The 14,946-nt window shown below is 40.8% G+C and overlaps 1 protein-coding gene across 2 annotated transcripts in view; it reads left to right on the top strand.

The window, feature by feature from the left end:
- The first annotated feature begins 328 nt into the window (after nt 1-328).
- UBXN2B (UBX domain protein 2B) overlaps nt 329-14,946 on the top strand; it is a 30,480-nt gene continuing 15,862 nt past the window's right edge. For both annotated transcript variants that reach the window (XM_047783886.1, XM_047783885.1), the window contains exons 1-3: nt 329-412; nt 6,818-6,921; nt 12,317-12,467. In XM_047783886.1, coding sequence (XP_047639842.1) covers nt 329-412; nt 6,818-6,921; nt 12,317-12,467 — 339 coding nt within the window. The remainder of the gene's footprint in view (nt 413-6,817; nt 6,922-12,316; nt 12,468-14,946) is intronic.

The raw sequence follows: 14,946 nt of genomic DNA, 5'->3' as shown, positions 1-14,946 counted from the left end.
ACATCCAGAGGACGTTTTCACCGTGGGTTTAAAAGAACCCGCCAGTCCGTGCTGCCCTCCGGCGCGGCTCCGAGCACCCTCAGGCGTGGGGCCTGGGGAACCTGGGTTTACGGAGAGGTTACTCCGCGAGAAAATTCTGAGGCCACTTCCTTTTGGGAAAAAAGCGGGTCAGGACAGGTGGGCGGGCGCCGGAAGCGGGGGCGCGCGGGCCTTGGGGGAGGCGGGGGCGCGCAGGGACCGCCCCGCCCGCCCCGCCCCGCGGTTGCCAGGCAACGGCCCCGGAAGTCGCGGGAGGCGCGTCGGCGGCGGCGTCGGGAGCCGGTGAAAGATGGCGGAGGGCGGTGGCGGCGAGGCGGGCGAGGACGAGCCGAGGGCGCCGGGGCCGCGGCCCCCGAGCGCGCGGGACTTGCAGGTGCGGCGAGCGGCCGGGGTGGGGGCGCGGCGGCGGGGACGGCGCGGGCGGGGGCGTGTCGGGGCCGCTGTGGCCGAGGCGGAGCCTTCCCCAGACCCGCCCCGGGACAGAGTTGGGACTCGGGAGCCGCGGGTCTCTCCGGGCGGCGCGCGGGACCGCGGTGCTGGTAGAAACAGGTGTCTGAGCGCTGCTTCCTCGGGTGCCCCTGCCTCGCTTCCCCCACCCCACTTGCAGTTTAAGAAGCAGCTGTTGCTTTAGAATGGCATTTCATGGGGTCGGTTGAGTGCTTCACAGGTTGGTGCTTCGGGCAGGAGACTCTTCGGAAGAAAGCCCTCTCTCCTGTGGCCATAGGGGAATCAGCATCACTTCAAAAGTCACAGCCTCTGCGGGCCTGATCTTGCTTATCCTGGAGGCTGTTTCTGGCTTGATCACTTAAATGTAAAGAGGGTTCCTTTTTATCAGATAGCTTTTTCCTTGTAGAGGGGTAACCTAAAAAGTATTTCACCCTATGGCTGCACAGCCTGGTTGTAAAAGCTACAGTACAGAAAAGACTGCACAGAAGAAACGGGAAGATAAAACTTGCTAATATTGACTTGCTAATATTGAAGGACGTTGACATTAGCCAGATATGAGCGCACCAAACCTTACTACTCATTTTAGGGTTTTTTTTTTGTTTTCGTTTTTACTGTCTCTTTGTAAGATCATTGATAAAATTCAACAACCAAACATCTGTAAGGAACTATCGTTAAAAATAGATGGCACTAAATCCACAAGCCTTGGTAGAAAAGTTCTGTTACTTTATGGTCACATCTTCATTGTCTATCTGTAAATGAACGGATACTGAACACCTGTCCTATAACATACTGCTAAGCTCTGGGAATGCAGAGATAAATAGGACATCAAATCCACCACGGAGGCTGTGACACTGATGAAGAGTATAGAAGTATAAAAGGCATTTCACTATTATTTGCAGAAATTATATAGGAATATTTTTAGCATAACGTTTTCAGATGGAGTATGGCTGAGTGCCAAGATAAGCAGTGCATAAAATGTTGAATTTGGAGAATGGAGTGATCAGCTGTCAGGTTAGGAGACAAAGTCAAGGTAGAATAGTTCTAGTGTTCATAAGTCTGTTCAGTAATAAACAGAACCAAGGAGTAGGAAGGTCTTATCTGCCTCATCTCTTCTGTTGTACACCACTATCACTAAGAGACATAGGCTGTTGGGGAGAAAAATGAATTTCTGGTTAGAACAGCTTGGGTTTGCATCTTGGCCCTGCCACTTAGTGTGAATATCGGGAAAGTGTTTTAACCTCTCTGATCCTCTGTGTCTTTATTTTCTAAACAAGAGGTGGTGTTGATGGTGTCAGGGATGAAATAGAGAAATGTCTATAAAGTGCCTCTTCGGTCCCATATTATCCTGGCTCAGTTACTTGCATAGTAAATATTTGGTTCTTTTTCCTTAAAAGGAGAGAAATGCTATCACTTGCCCTGGTTAGTCCAATCTAATGCCATTAAAGTTAAAACTATAACTTAGTATCACATCTTGAAAACCTGTTTCTTCTTTTTATGTGGAAAGTGAGAACAGCTTGGTTAATGATTGTCTGATACTTGACACTTAGACTTAATCCACTAGATTAAGGTATGATTAATTGTTGGAGATAACATGATAGATGTCCCTAATTGTGATCAAGCCTTCCTTTCTACCATCACTTAGAAAATGGGATTTCTTTTCATCTCCTATCTACCTTCTGGTAGGTAGGTTTAGGTAGCTAACTGATATTGTTATGAATGTGATTTGGTATATAAAATATGCTAAGTATTGATAATGTTCCCTTTAGAATTTAACAAAAATGTGAAGAACTTGCAAATACACCCGAAAACAACCAAGGTGATGACGTATAAAGAAATAGACTAGTATCAAAGGTTTAAAAGAATTGGATAGTGTTCTTCTCTCCAACTGGTTTCTTGAATATTGATTATGTGGGGATTATCGTGTTATTGTTTAATCTAGCCATGTTTATTTTGCCACTCCTCCTAGGATTTGTGGGCATCTAAATCTGGAGCGATTTCTGATAGCCTAGAAAGCCTTCCAGCCCTGTGAGCATCCAACTCAAAAGTGCACCTTAGTATGGCAGCTAAGGTGTACACACTTAGGGGTGCTTTTGCTTGTTCCCGTTACAATCACCCTTTTCCTCAATGATACCGGGAAAGCCTCTTACAGCAAGTTGACTAGAAAGTAAAAGTATCTGTTGAAAACTGAGTAACTCTTAAAATAAACATGGCTGGATTAAACAATAGCAAGATAATCCCCACATAATCAATATCCAAAAAACCAGTTGGGGAGAAGAACACTATCCAATTCTTTTAAACTTTTGATACTAGTCTGTTTCTTTACACGCCCTCACTCTGGTTGTTTTCAGGTGTCTTTAAACTTCGGTGCTAGCGTGTTTCTTTTTATTTTTTTTTTTCGTTGTTGTTGTTGTTGCTATTTCTTGGGCCACTCCCGCGGCATATGGAGGTTCCCAGGCTAGGGGTCCAATTGGAGCTGTAGCCACCGGCCTACGTCAGAGCCACAGCAATGTGGGATCCGAGCCGCGTCTGCAACCTACACCACAGCTCACGGCAACGCCGGATCGTTAACCCACTGAGCAAGGGCAGGGACCGAACCCGAAACCTCATGGTTCCTAGTCGGATTCGTTAACCACTGCGCCACGACGGGAACTCCGCTAGCGTGTTTCTTTACACGTTATCACTTTGGTTGTTTTCAGGTGTCTTTGCAAGTGCTCTCTCTCAAATCAACAAGTAGATCTTGGGCCCCTTTGACCTCCAAAATTGGGAACATGCAGAGGGGAAGTTGGGGACAGGGTTGTTAGTGACACTACTCACCCCGGGAACCTCAGGCTCATTAGTATTTTTGAGCATTTTCAGATCCCCTTGCCTCCTCTGGTGCCCCTCAGCCCTCCATACATGGCCTTCACAGTTGCTTAAAGTATTTAAGTATATGCTTCTGCCCCAGATTTCCTCCAGAATAATATGAAAGGAAAAGATTTCTGTTTGTATATTTTTATTTCTGGGTAGGTTGGAGTTGGGGAGCATTGGGGCAACCTCATACTTCTTAGGATTAGGGGCGGGCTGGGGGTGGGGGCAGAGAGGAGTCTGGGAGTGAGAAAGGAGTAGACTGTCTGACCCTGAGTTACACTTGCCGCAGCAGCCTCCTCCTGCAGGAGACGAGTCTGCTTCTCAGTTTTAAGTGCAGCAGAGCCACCTGGAAGGCTTGTCTAAGCAGGACTGCTGGGCCCCACCCCAGAGCTTCTCAGTCCCTTGGTCTTGGGGGCGGGGGGTCCTGCGCATCTGCAGCTTTCAGAGGCGCCCAGGTGATGCTGATGTAGCTCTTCTAGATTTAAAATCCCCATCCCACTTTCCGGCCCATGTCTCTCCAAGCGGGGGAGCTCCAGTACTTTGCATCTTTGGCTCCATGCTTGATGTTCTCACCTGCAATTACTTTGCCTTCAGGTTCTTGTCACATTCTTCACATTTCAGATCTGGCGAAAAGATTCTCGATGCTTGCATACTTGGTTCTCTCTGTGTTTTTGAAATATATCTTCGTAATCGAGTTGTTTAGCTCATGGAACTCTGTCCTGATAATTCACAATGCATGTATTTTTATCTCTTTATTTGAGATTTTGTTGTTTTCTGCTGGTTTTGACCAATATATCAGTTTATTTTGATCAGTTTAATCATTTCCTCTTCTGATGTGGTGTCATTTGCTATATCCAATAATATAAATTCCCTTTCTTTAAAACTATTTGCTTATGAACTTATGCCCTGTCGTGCTCCAGGGACATTGTGGATCCTACATTAATGCCCTCGAAATCATTCATTTTTCTCTGAGCTAATGATGTCCATTAATAACCAGGACCTTTCATCTACATGGGCTCCCTGCTCTAATATAATTTTCTCCATGTTCCTATTTTGTTAATATATATTCCACATTCCATGGAGTCAAAAGGCATTGTTTGTATTATTCATTTGTTTAACAGAAAAAAAATATATTATTTGACTGACAGGGTTTATTCAGATCTTAAAGGAAAAGATGAACAAGGTACAAAACTGTCCAGCAGCTGTAATCTCAGTTTTTAAATCTATAACTTTATCTGTGTCTCTCTTTATAATTCATGTTGTATTGTAGTCTACGTAATTCAACAAGAACTTGTTGGGTGGCTGTCAAGTACTATATTAGAAACTGGGAAACAGGTGGGACAAAACAGAAAAGTACACAAGTGATAACACAATGTTTACTATGAATGTCAACAATAGGATGACATATGCTATGAGGATTTAGAAAAGAAATGTCATTTTAGTTCAAAAAATTAGAAAGGGCTCCGTGAAGGATGGCCAAAATGGGCCTTTCACATACAGATAACATTTCCACTGATGGGGATGTGAAAATCCCAAAGTAATTCCTGGAGCAATCTAGTCAGCTCATGAGGAAATCCATAAAGGAATGCCGTTTTGAAAAACATCTGAAAACTTTGGACCCAGGTAGTCAATCAGAGTGTCTGGTTGTCTTTGTCATTCTCTGCATCTTTCATTTGTCCTGCGGCGGGTTTGTTTTTTTCCATTTTGGAGAGGATAAGGTAGGAAAAGACCATAGAAGATGTATAGGTGATGCTGCAGGAAGAAAAGGGATCTTATGGGAAAATGACACACTGTGGTATGTAGTCATTGTTGAGCATTTCAAAATAATCCCTTCTGGTAGTGGAGCACTTGCCCTATGCTTCACATACATTCCGTAATCCTTAAAACAGCCCTGAAGGTAAGTATTTAATAGATATTAAAAGATGAAGTATTTAATAGATATTAAAAGATGAAGGCCCAGAGAAGTTAAATAATTTGCCTAAGGTCACACAGTAAGAGCCTAAGTTAGGATTTTAATTCAGTTCTTTTAGGCAACACAGCACTTTTATAACTAGGATTTCCAGCAAAGTTGCCACATTAGATAAATGAAAGTTGACCTATATGTGGGCTGGGGCAAGGGTTAAAAAATAGGGAAGCAAAATAAAGCCTTTCATTTTTGTTTTCTTGTCTGATATTTTAAAAGTTGACTAGTAGAATTTTTAGGTAATTGACTTTGCCTCCATTCCCTAGTTTTCTTTTCCTGCTGAGGAAAGACTCTCTGGAGGTAATTTTCATAGTTCTTGTGTTTCTAGAAGGAGCTCTTTCTCTGGGTTTTGAGGGGTGAGTTTGTCTTTTTTTTTTTCTTTTTTTAGATTTTCCAGTTAGAACATGATGGAAGATAGTATGGGGGAAAAAAAGAATGTGCATTTATGTATGACTGGGTCACTTTGCTGTACAACAGAAATTGAAGGAACATTGCAAATCAACTATAATTTAAAATTTTTTTAAAAATTGTCTAAATTCCAACAGTCAAATAAATTATTGTTCCAATAAAGAAAAAGAAGATTTTCAAAGATTACTATCATACCAGTTATAATTGAATAGCCACAAGGGGCATTAAGGAAAGTTTTTGAATTGTCCAAGGATGTTAAAAGTGGGAAGAAAGTACAGTCATGAAATATTTGGATAACGTTTTAAAATTTCAGTTTCAAAAACGATGCTTTATTGATTTCATTTTGAAGTTATCCAGCCATATGTCCATAAAGCCTAATTGGGTAATATTGCTTTCTAAAAGTTATATAAAATATATGGACAAGTATATATAATTCATTTTCTTTTATTTTTTAGAAGCTCATTTTCCTAAGCTTGATGAAATTTATATGTCTGGTAAACTTTTAAATAGAATAATTTTGAAATGGTTTTTATGTACCCGGATTTTGAAAATTTGAATAGCTAAATGAAATATTTGTGATCTGAGAACAAGCAGACATTATTGTGAAACATCTAAGTATTTTTAAAAGAATGATAGGTCCAACTTTGAAAATGACCTGTTACCAAATACAGTTTTTAAAACTGTTGAATAGTTCATTGACAATAATTAAACAATTATTATAACTGTAATTTTCTACTATATGTGGCATTTTGGTTAGTTTTATAAATTTGTTTTTATTTATGTATTTTTTTAGGGCGGCATTCACGGCATATGGAGGTCCCCGGGCCAGGAGTTGAATAGGAGCTACAGCTGCTGGCCTACACCACAGCCAAAGCAACACTGGATCTGAGACACTTCTGTGACCTGCATCACAGCTCACAGCTTGGTTAGTTTTATAAAAGAAGAGATATAATGCTAGTATTTTGAAAGGGAGTCATCTTCTCAAAAGCAGCCTTCATTTTTCACTAGAAATTTTTACTACTCATTACAAGTTAATTTTCTACTCATAACCTCTCATTGTGTAGAAGGGTTTACTTCTACTGTATACTTTATAACAAAGGTGTCATTTTATAGTTGGCCTTGGCAGAATTATATGAAGACGAAGTGAAATGCAAAGCTTCCAAACCCGATAGACCTAAAGCTACAGGCTTTAAAAGCCCGCGAACACCACCTCAAAGGTAAGTTTTGTCTTGTTTTTAAAAATCGTATCCCTTTTTAGTTCTCTAATCCCAAATTATTTGCAAAGGCCTTGGGAATGTTTTTTAACTATAACTTATTAAATATTTTTATGTCCCAAACTGTAACAGAAAGCTGGAAGAAACTTATGGACAAATTATCTTAAACACTTAGTACTTTGGTAGATGTCATACAGTATTATAAACTGAATTGTATTTTTCTTGGACCGAGTGGTTCTCTTGTGAGTCATAGGACTCACCGAAGAGCTGATCAGAGCTATAGCCCTCTCCCCCAAAGCAAGGTTCATGTACGATTTTGTCAGTCCTTTGTAAGGGTTTGTATGTTTCTTAAAGCCCATCCATGGAACCCCTCTGTGTCTATTTCCTCCATTTAAGACTCTTTAATTTCAGGATTCTGTCTTTTCTTCTGCTGGATGATGACACATCAGGTAGTGATCTTCTAGATAGTGTCAATTGTTAAAATCCCTGAGCTACCAAAGGAACCAACGATGAAGATTAAGAGATAAGAACCAGGTATATTTTATCGTCATGAGCTTTCTTGTTTACAGGAATATCTTCATTAATGTCTTTTTAGGACCAGGAATCTCATTACAGGGGAGAAACCTGAATTCTCCCATTATATCTCATTCACAGAAAGTCTGTTATTTTACCAAAAGTTGAAAAATTCACGGGAAATTGTTTGTTCTTTTTTATTTATCACTACTCTACATCCTTTCTGGAGGGGAGATAAAAATGACATATCTTTCTGCACCCAAATGGAAAGAAAGAACAATGTTTATAATTTTTACCCCAACTTTTCAGATTACAAGTTTTCAAATCCATAGGTTATCAAAAGATTAGGACAGCAAATAGAGGCTGTATTGCTCCACTGGTATTCACCTCTTGTTAACATGTCATGGCAGGCCACGCGTGCACACTCTCGCTTTTCCTCAACTGTTTGGAAGTAAACCACAGCCTCCACAGCCCCTTATCGCTAGATTCTCCCGCCTGCGTCCTCTGAGCGGAAGCGCACTCCTTTATTACCTTGATAACACATCACACCTTAGAAAATGAGCACTGGTTGCACAAACCGTTCAATGCATGGCCCATAGTCAGATAGCTCTTGGAACTTTGGGACCAAGCAGGATCCAAGCAGAGGCCATGCTTTCCATTCCTGATGCCTGTTGTGAATCTGAATCCAGGGCATTCTTCCCACCTTTTTGTTGTTTCTTTTTAGCTCATCCATTAATCTAAAACTTAGTACGTTGACTCTGAGCACTTGGGCCAGATGTCTTGTTAAAGATGTCCCACATTCAAGGTCATTATTTCCTCATGACTAGATTCTTATTAAACCTATTTGTCAGGAATACCAGTAAGTGATATTTTCTGTTTATTGCATTACATTAGGAGCCCCATGATTTCAGGCTTTCCCATCGTTGGTGCTGTGGTCACTCGGTTCAGGTGCCAAGCACCCTCCCTGCCCTGGAAGTTACAGTTTTTCCTTCTAAGCCACAGATTGGTAGCTTGGCACCATGTGAATATCCTTTCTTTTCATTTATTATTTTTTGATGTGTGTATGTGTGTATACACATGTATACTCACACATATATCATGTGTATTATGTATTTTACTGCTTCCTTAATTTATCCAGTCTCTGAAATATTGAAAGTACTTAAAATATTAATGTACCAAAGTTTCATTCATTAACTATTTAACCACTGTTCCCCTATTTGAACAGATTTTGCATGACTTAATTTGCTGGTCTACTAAATCAGAATATTTGACTTGTTAAAATAAGATTAGTGTATTAATATTTTCCCTGCTATTCAAGTATAATCTTTATGATGTTTCAGTGAGTGCTTTTTTCTTATATTTTATGCCATCTGAAATTGTGTTGCCATGAACACTTAAAATTTGATAATGCAATTTTTAAGGGCTTTGTGCCGCAGATTTGATTTCTAGGATTATTCACATTTCCAAAAGTAACTGCCTTAAATATATTGGTTAAGGCTTATGCTGTGTTTAATCTGCTTAAAATACAACGTGAAGCAAATTTTTGGCCATCTTTTCTTTTTGATAAGGGTGATATTTTCGAATACTAAGTGTGCCATTCTTTGGACTTCACATTCAGCATTGACACCTGCCCAGTTTCATTATATGTCTGCTGCTTTGTCTGGTCCAGAAAACAGTCTTCTTTCATAATCTGCCTTCTTGGACCATATTCGATATCAAAACATTCATCTGTTCATTGTCATCTTAAGCCAGCATATTTTCACTCTGTACATAATGTGAAATTTAAGTGTTCTAGACATAATGTGCTCTATGTTTTTAATTTGCAAGAGGGGGGCAAGATTTACAGAAAAATTCCCAGAAGTTAGCCTGACATCTGCTTTTCCATATTCATCCACAAAAGGCTGTCACAAATAGAACTTTTAAAAACGTGAGTCTCCTTGTTCAAAAACCTGAGAACTTATAAAATGGCCCTTCCAAGTAATCAGATACAAGGTCTTGAGAATTCAGTGAGATAAGCGTATGAGGTGGTATCCATCTGGGCCTTAAAAGATGATTAGGACATGGGAAGCACAGAAGACAAGGGACAAAAGAGGCATGGAAGAAAAAGTAATAAAGGTGACAAGAGGGGTTGGGAAAGGAGCAGCAGAACTGAAGAGACTCTTGGCAGATGAGGTCAGTAGGTGGCAGTGTCAGGGCCTGAGATAGGTACATGTGGCCTGCGTGCCCACCCAGAGTCCCATGCTGGGAAGGGCCTCGAGTTCGGTGTACTGCTTTGCTGTATGGTCTTGAAATTCTGAAATTCTGACTCTGTTTTGAACAAGGATACTGATACTTTCATTTTGACTCTGGGCCCCACAAATTACACATCCAGTCCTGGTTGCTGCCACGTCGTAGATGGCCTCGAAAGCCAAGGAGAATTGACTGGTGTGGAAGGCACAGGAAAGCCAGGATATGTTTTTGCATGTAAATTTTTATGATAAAAAACAATAATAGGAGTTCCCGTCATGGCGCAGTGGTTAACAAATCCGACTAGGAACCATGAGGTTGTGGGTTCGGTCCCTGCCCTTGCTCAGTGGGTTAAGGATCCGGCGTTGCCGTGAGCTGTGGTGTAGGTTGCAGACGCGGCTCGGATCCCGCGTTGCTGTGGCTCTGACGTAGGCTGGTGGCTACAGCTCCGATTGGACCCCTAGCCTGGGAACCTCCATATGCTGCAGGAGCAGCCCAAAAAGCAAAAAGACAAAAAAATAAAATAAAATAAAAGACTCTATGCTATTAAAAAAAAAAAACAATAATATAGTGATAAAAGCTTTGATTCTGGAGATAGACACCCCTTAGTTCTAATTTTTTTCTTTCTGTTGTAATAAGGTTTTGCCAGCAGACAAGTTTTTTAAATTGCCTAAGCTTCACTTTTCTTTTTTGTAAAATGGGGATAATGCCATTGTTAGGAGGAATAAATGAACACTGGGTAAATGTTATTATATTTTTAGGAAAATAGGATTGGCAATGCAATATAAAATCAGTAATAATGGAGAGAGCAGGATAAGGAGACAAACCAAAAAGAAAACCACTACAATAATCCAAAGAACATGGTCATAAAAATGTTAGGTTAGAGAGGTGTCAGTGGAATGCAGGAGAAAGGGTGAAATCAATGTGGGATCCTTTCAAAGAATTTACTGTGGAAACGTGATGGCATGGAATATAGAGGGTAAGTGAATGGGCAAGAGGAAGACTGAAAGGTTCTTAATCTGGCATCCAGGGAAAATGTGATCACCAATGGGAAGAGAAGAACTTGATTCAAGTAGGTGCTTTTCATTTCAGCACTGGGTCAGGAGTGAGGGTCTAAAATATACTTGACAGTCATCCATATTGAGGAGGGTGTTACCTGCAGGAGTGGACGAATGCTGATCATCAGATGAGTTTAAACAGAGAAGGAGAGTGAAGTATGCAGGCATACTTAATTATGAAAGGAGAAACAGATGGATCGTGGGTAACAGTAAAACTTATAGAAGAAAACAGAGTATCTTCATGATCTTGAGGTAGGCAGAGATTTCTTACACAGGTAATAAAAATCAGTGACTATGAAGAAGCTAATAAACCTTTTCTATGTCAGATTTTCCTTGGACGGTCTTTCTGTAAAAAGGAGCATATGTAGTTGTACTTTGCCAGATTAGGGACACAAGACAGTGAGGCAAGGGGCTGCAACAGAAGTAGCTGCAGCTAGAAGCTCCCCTCCCCTCCCCACCGCTCCATTTAAGGCATCTGCTGTCAAGCTCCTTGTAACTGACCCTTGTCTTAAGAGCTGGCCATGGCAGTGTTCAGCCTTGCTTTGCTGCATTAGGCCCTCTGAGTATCAGCTTGGCTGGCATCTCTTGGCTCCTGTCCTGGGCAAACTCAGGCTGCAGTGTACTTGCCCAGAGCCCTGGCAGCTTGGATGCTCCCCAACCCGCCCTCAGCAGTCAGAAGCGGCCTTGTTAGTGTGGTTCTGCTGGTGTCCGTTGTTCTCCACATGGATCTTTCTTCCAGTGAATTGAGAACTTGGTTCCCCTTTCCTTTCCTGTTTAATTTTGCATATATTAATTTGGGGCAAGTCTTGAAGGTGGCTTCTATTCCTAGTCTCCAGGGCTGATGTAATTTTCCTCCTTTGCTTTGTTTTTGTGAGTCAGTTCATTGCAAATTGAGAACTAGATTGGAGGGTAGGGGGAGTTAAGGATATGGGAAGTCTCCATGATGATGTTTTATTGGCTATGTTTTCTGATATTCTTTATTGGAAAAAAATCTCAAAAGATAAAATAGGGTACTATTTTAGGTGAAGGAAATTTTTTTATGTTCCCTAGGTCCATTATGATATAGAAAAGAGAGGAGAAATTGTTCATTACATAGTTAATACACTGAAAAAATTGTGGTCTAAATTATTTACCTCTAACATAGGGTAGGAGTTAATTTTTCACTCAAAACTCTCTGAGGAGTAAACTTCCTGTGTAGCCCTGTGGTCTAGATTTAGATGTTACCACTGTCTAAATCTAGAAGTCTCCTCACTAACCAGGTCATCCTGGAGTTGGATTCCTCGGGGAAAGGACTTAGCTGCTGGTTGTCAGCACCTCCCCCGCCCTTCCCCATTGAGCTGTCAAGGAGATGAGGGTGAGGGAGGGAGAAACGCCATTTCTCAGGCAGGTCGCTACCAGAATCTCTGCAAACTCTGCAAGAAAGTAAATGAACTGTTTACCACTTAATTCCTTAACCTCATTTTCAAAATTAGATATTTCCACAGAGGTCATAGAAATGGCTCTTTTTCAATAAAAGTCACTTCCTAAGACTGTACAGCTTTTTGTTTTATAGTGGTGTATGTTTGCATTCTGTTTTTATTCATGAGCTGCGATGTTTAAAGGTTCTATTCAAGTGAACATGGATACAGCGGATTACATATAGTTCGCCCTTCAACTGGGAAAATTGTGAATGAACTCTTCAAAGAGGCAAGAGAACATGGGGCCGTCCCTCTGAATGAAGCCACAAGAGCTTCAGGTGATGACAAATCTAAGGTAAGCACTGAATCTTAAAACGAAATATGCTGCTTATACATTTGTTCTCCTGTAGATTTTTGTTATTTGCAAATGTTGTTTTTCTAACTGTACATTTCTGTTTCAGATATTTGCATTATTTTTATAAGCCTATAATCTTTCTATTAACGGTTGAAAGTTGAGGCAGTTTCTTACATTTCTATGAAACTTCTCTGTTTACCTTTTTATTTTGAAGTAACTATAGATTCACAGGAATTTGCAAAAAGAATGCTGAGAGGTCCTGTGTACTTTCACCCCCTTTGCCCCCATAGTTCTTAACATCTAACATGATTAGGGCTGAGGAGCAGAGGCAGCAGTTTGACACTGGAACAGGGCATGTATGTAGCTCCGTGTCCTTTTAATTACCGACTCAGTCTGGGTGCTGTTCTGTCATCACAAAGGTCTCCCTCTTGCTGTCCCCCTTTGTAGTCATACCTGCACCTGGCCCCCCAAGGCTCTAACCCCTGGCCACACTGATGTCTCCATCTCTGTAATTTTGTGATACTGAGAGTGTTTCTCAAATGGAATCATTTAGTTTGTGACCTTTGGGGAGTAGCTTTTTGCACTCTGCCTGGTGCCCTTGAGAACCATCAGAGCTACGGAGTATGTGAGAAGATGGTTGTTTTTCAATTGCCAGGTAGCACTCATGGGGTAGATGTACCGCCATCTGTTAACTGTTTACTCACTGAGGAACATCTTGGGCATTTTCCAGTTTTTGGCTATTAGAAATATAGCTACTGTGAGCACTCATGTTTGTGTGTAGAAATTAGTTTTTATTCCTTTGGGATAAAAGCACAGGAGTGCAGTCGCTGGGTGGTATGGTATGTATGTATGTGTTTAGTTTTTTAAGAAACTGCCAAACTGTTTTCCACCATGCATGAGAGATCCAGTTTCTCTGCATCCTTGACAGCACTGGTACTATCACTGTTTTTAATTTTAGCCATTTTGACAGGTGGGTAGTGATAACTCGCTGTGGTTTTGATTTGTATTTTTCCTTAATGGCTAATCATGGTAATTTGTGTTTTCCTAATGGCTAGTGATATTGAGTATTTTTTTTAAAGTGTTTATTTGCTATTATCTTTCTTATCCTCTCTAGTAAACTGACCCCGGCCCATTTTCTAATTGGATTTTTTTTTGTTGTTGCTGTTGATTTTTAAGGGTTCTTTATACACACACACACACACACACACATATATTTTTTTTTTAGGGCCACACCCGCAGCATATGGAGGTTCCCAGGCCAGGGGTCGAATTGAAGCCATAGCCACTGGCCTATACCACAGCCACGGCAACACCAAATCCGAGCTACATCTGTGCCCTACGCTGCAGCTTACAGCAGCACCTGATTCTTTAATCCACTGAGTGAGGCCAGGGATTGAACCCACATCCCCATGGATACTAGTCAGGTTCTTAACCCGATGAGCCACAATGGGAACTCTGAGAGTTCTTTGTATATTTTAATAGGTGTGAGCTGTCAGATAGACAGTTTGCAAACATTTTGTTTCTTGTATGGATTATGCTGTTGGTGTCTTGTCTAAGAACTCTTCACCTAACTGTGTATTTTCCTTCATGTTGTCTAGAAAATGTTTCTACTTTTACATTTTACATTTAAACTTACGATTCATTTTGCATTAATTTTCCATGAGATTTACATGAGAGTCGCTGTTCTCCTTATTGATGGCCATTTGCTTCATCCCATGTGTTGAAAAGGCTCTCCTTTCTCCATCAACTTGTCTCTGCCTTCTTAACTTCCTATAAAGCTTTTATGCAGCTTTTATGACTACATTAACTGGCATAGTACTGGTATATATTGAAGACGATTCCAGGTGTCTTTTTGTGTACAGTTGTCATATATTCTTATAATTATTGTTTCCCAAACTGAGTTACTTCATCAAAGCAGTGTAGTAATTAAAAGCTCATTTATGGTATCGGTGGTGATTAAAATGAGTGGCATTTTTAACTCATATGCTGTCTTACCTGAAAAATAGAAGCACTTGTGATTAGTGTAACAAAACAAAAAATTCAGTCTAGTGGATTTGTAACAGTTGAATCAAAGCAGCTTATAAAATAAGCATAGGTCTCTTCTTCAGGGTAATTTATACTCATAAAAATTCTTCTTTTCTCTATGAAACTCCTATTTATTTTGTGAAATATGATTCAAGAATTATAATTTTTACTATGACTTATAAAATAATAAAGGTGGGGTCTTGGGGGTTTTTTGGGGGTTTTTTTTGTTGTTGTTGTTGTTGTTTTGTCTTTTGTATTTTTAAGGGCTGCACTAGCGGCATAGGGAGGTTCCCAGGCTAGGGGTCTAATTGGAGCTGTAGCCGCCGGCCTAGGCCAGAGCCACAGCAACGCAGGATCCGAGCCACGTCTGCAATCTGCACCACAGCTCACAGCAATGCCGGATCCTTAACCCACTGAGCAAGGCCAGGGATAGAACCTGCAACCTCATGGTTCCT

Source organism: Phacochoerus africanus, chromosome 6 (genome assembly GCF_016906955.1).
Source record: "Phacochoerus africanus isolate WHEZ1 chromosome 6, ROS_Pafr_v1, whole genome shotgun sequence".
Classification (NCBI taxonomy): domain Eukaryota; kingdom Metazoa; phylum Chordata; class Mammalia; order Artiodactyla; family Suidae; genus Phacochoerus; species Phacochoerus africanus.
This window is presented reverse-complemented; position numbering and strand designations above follow the sequence as displayed.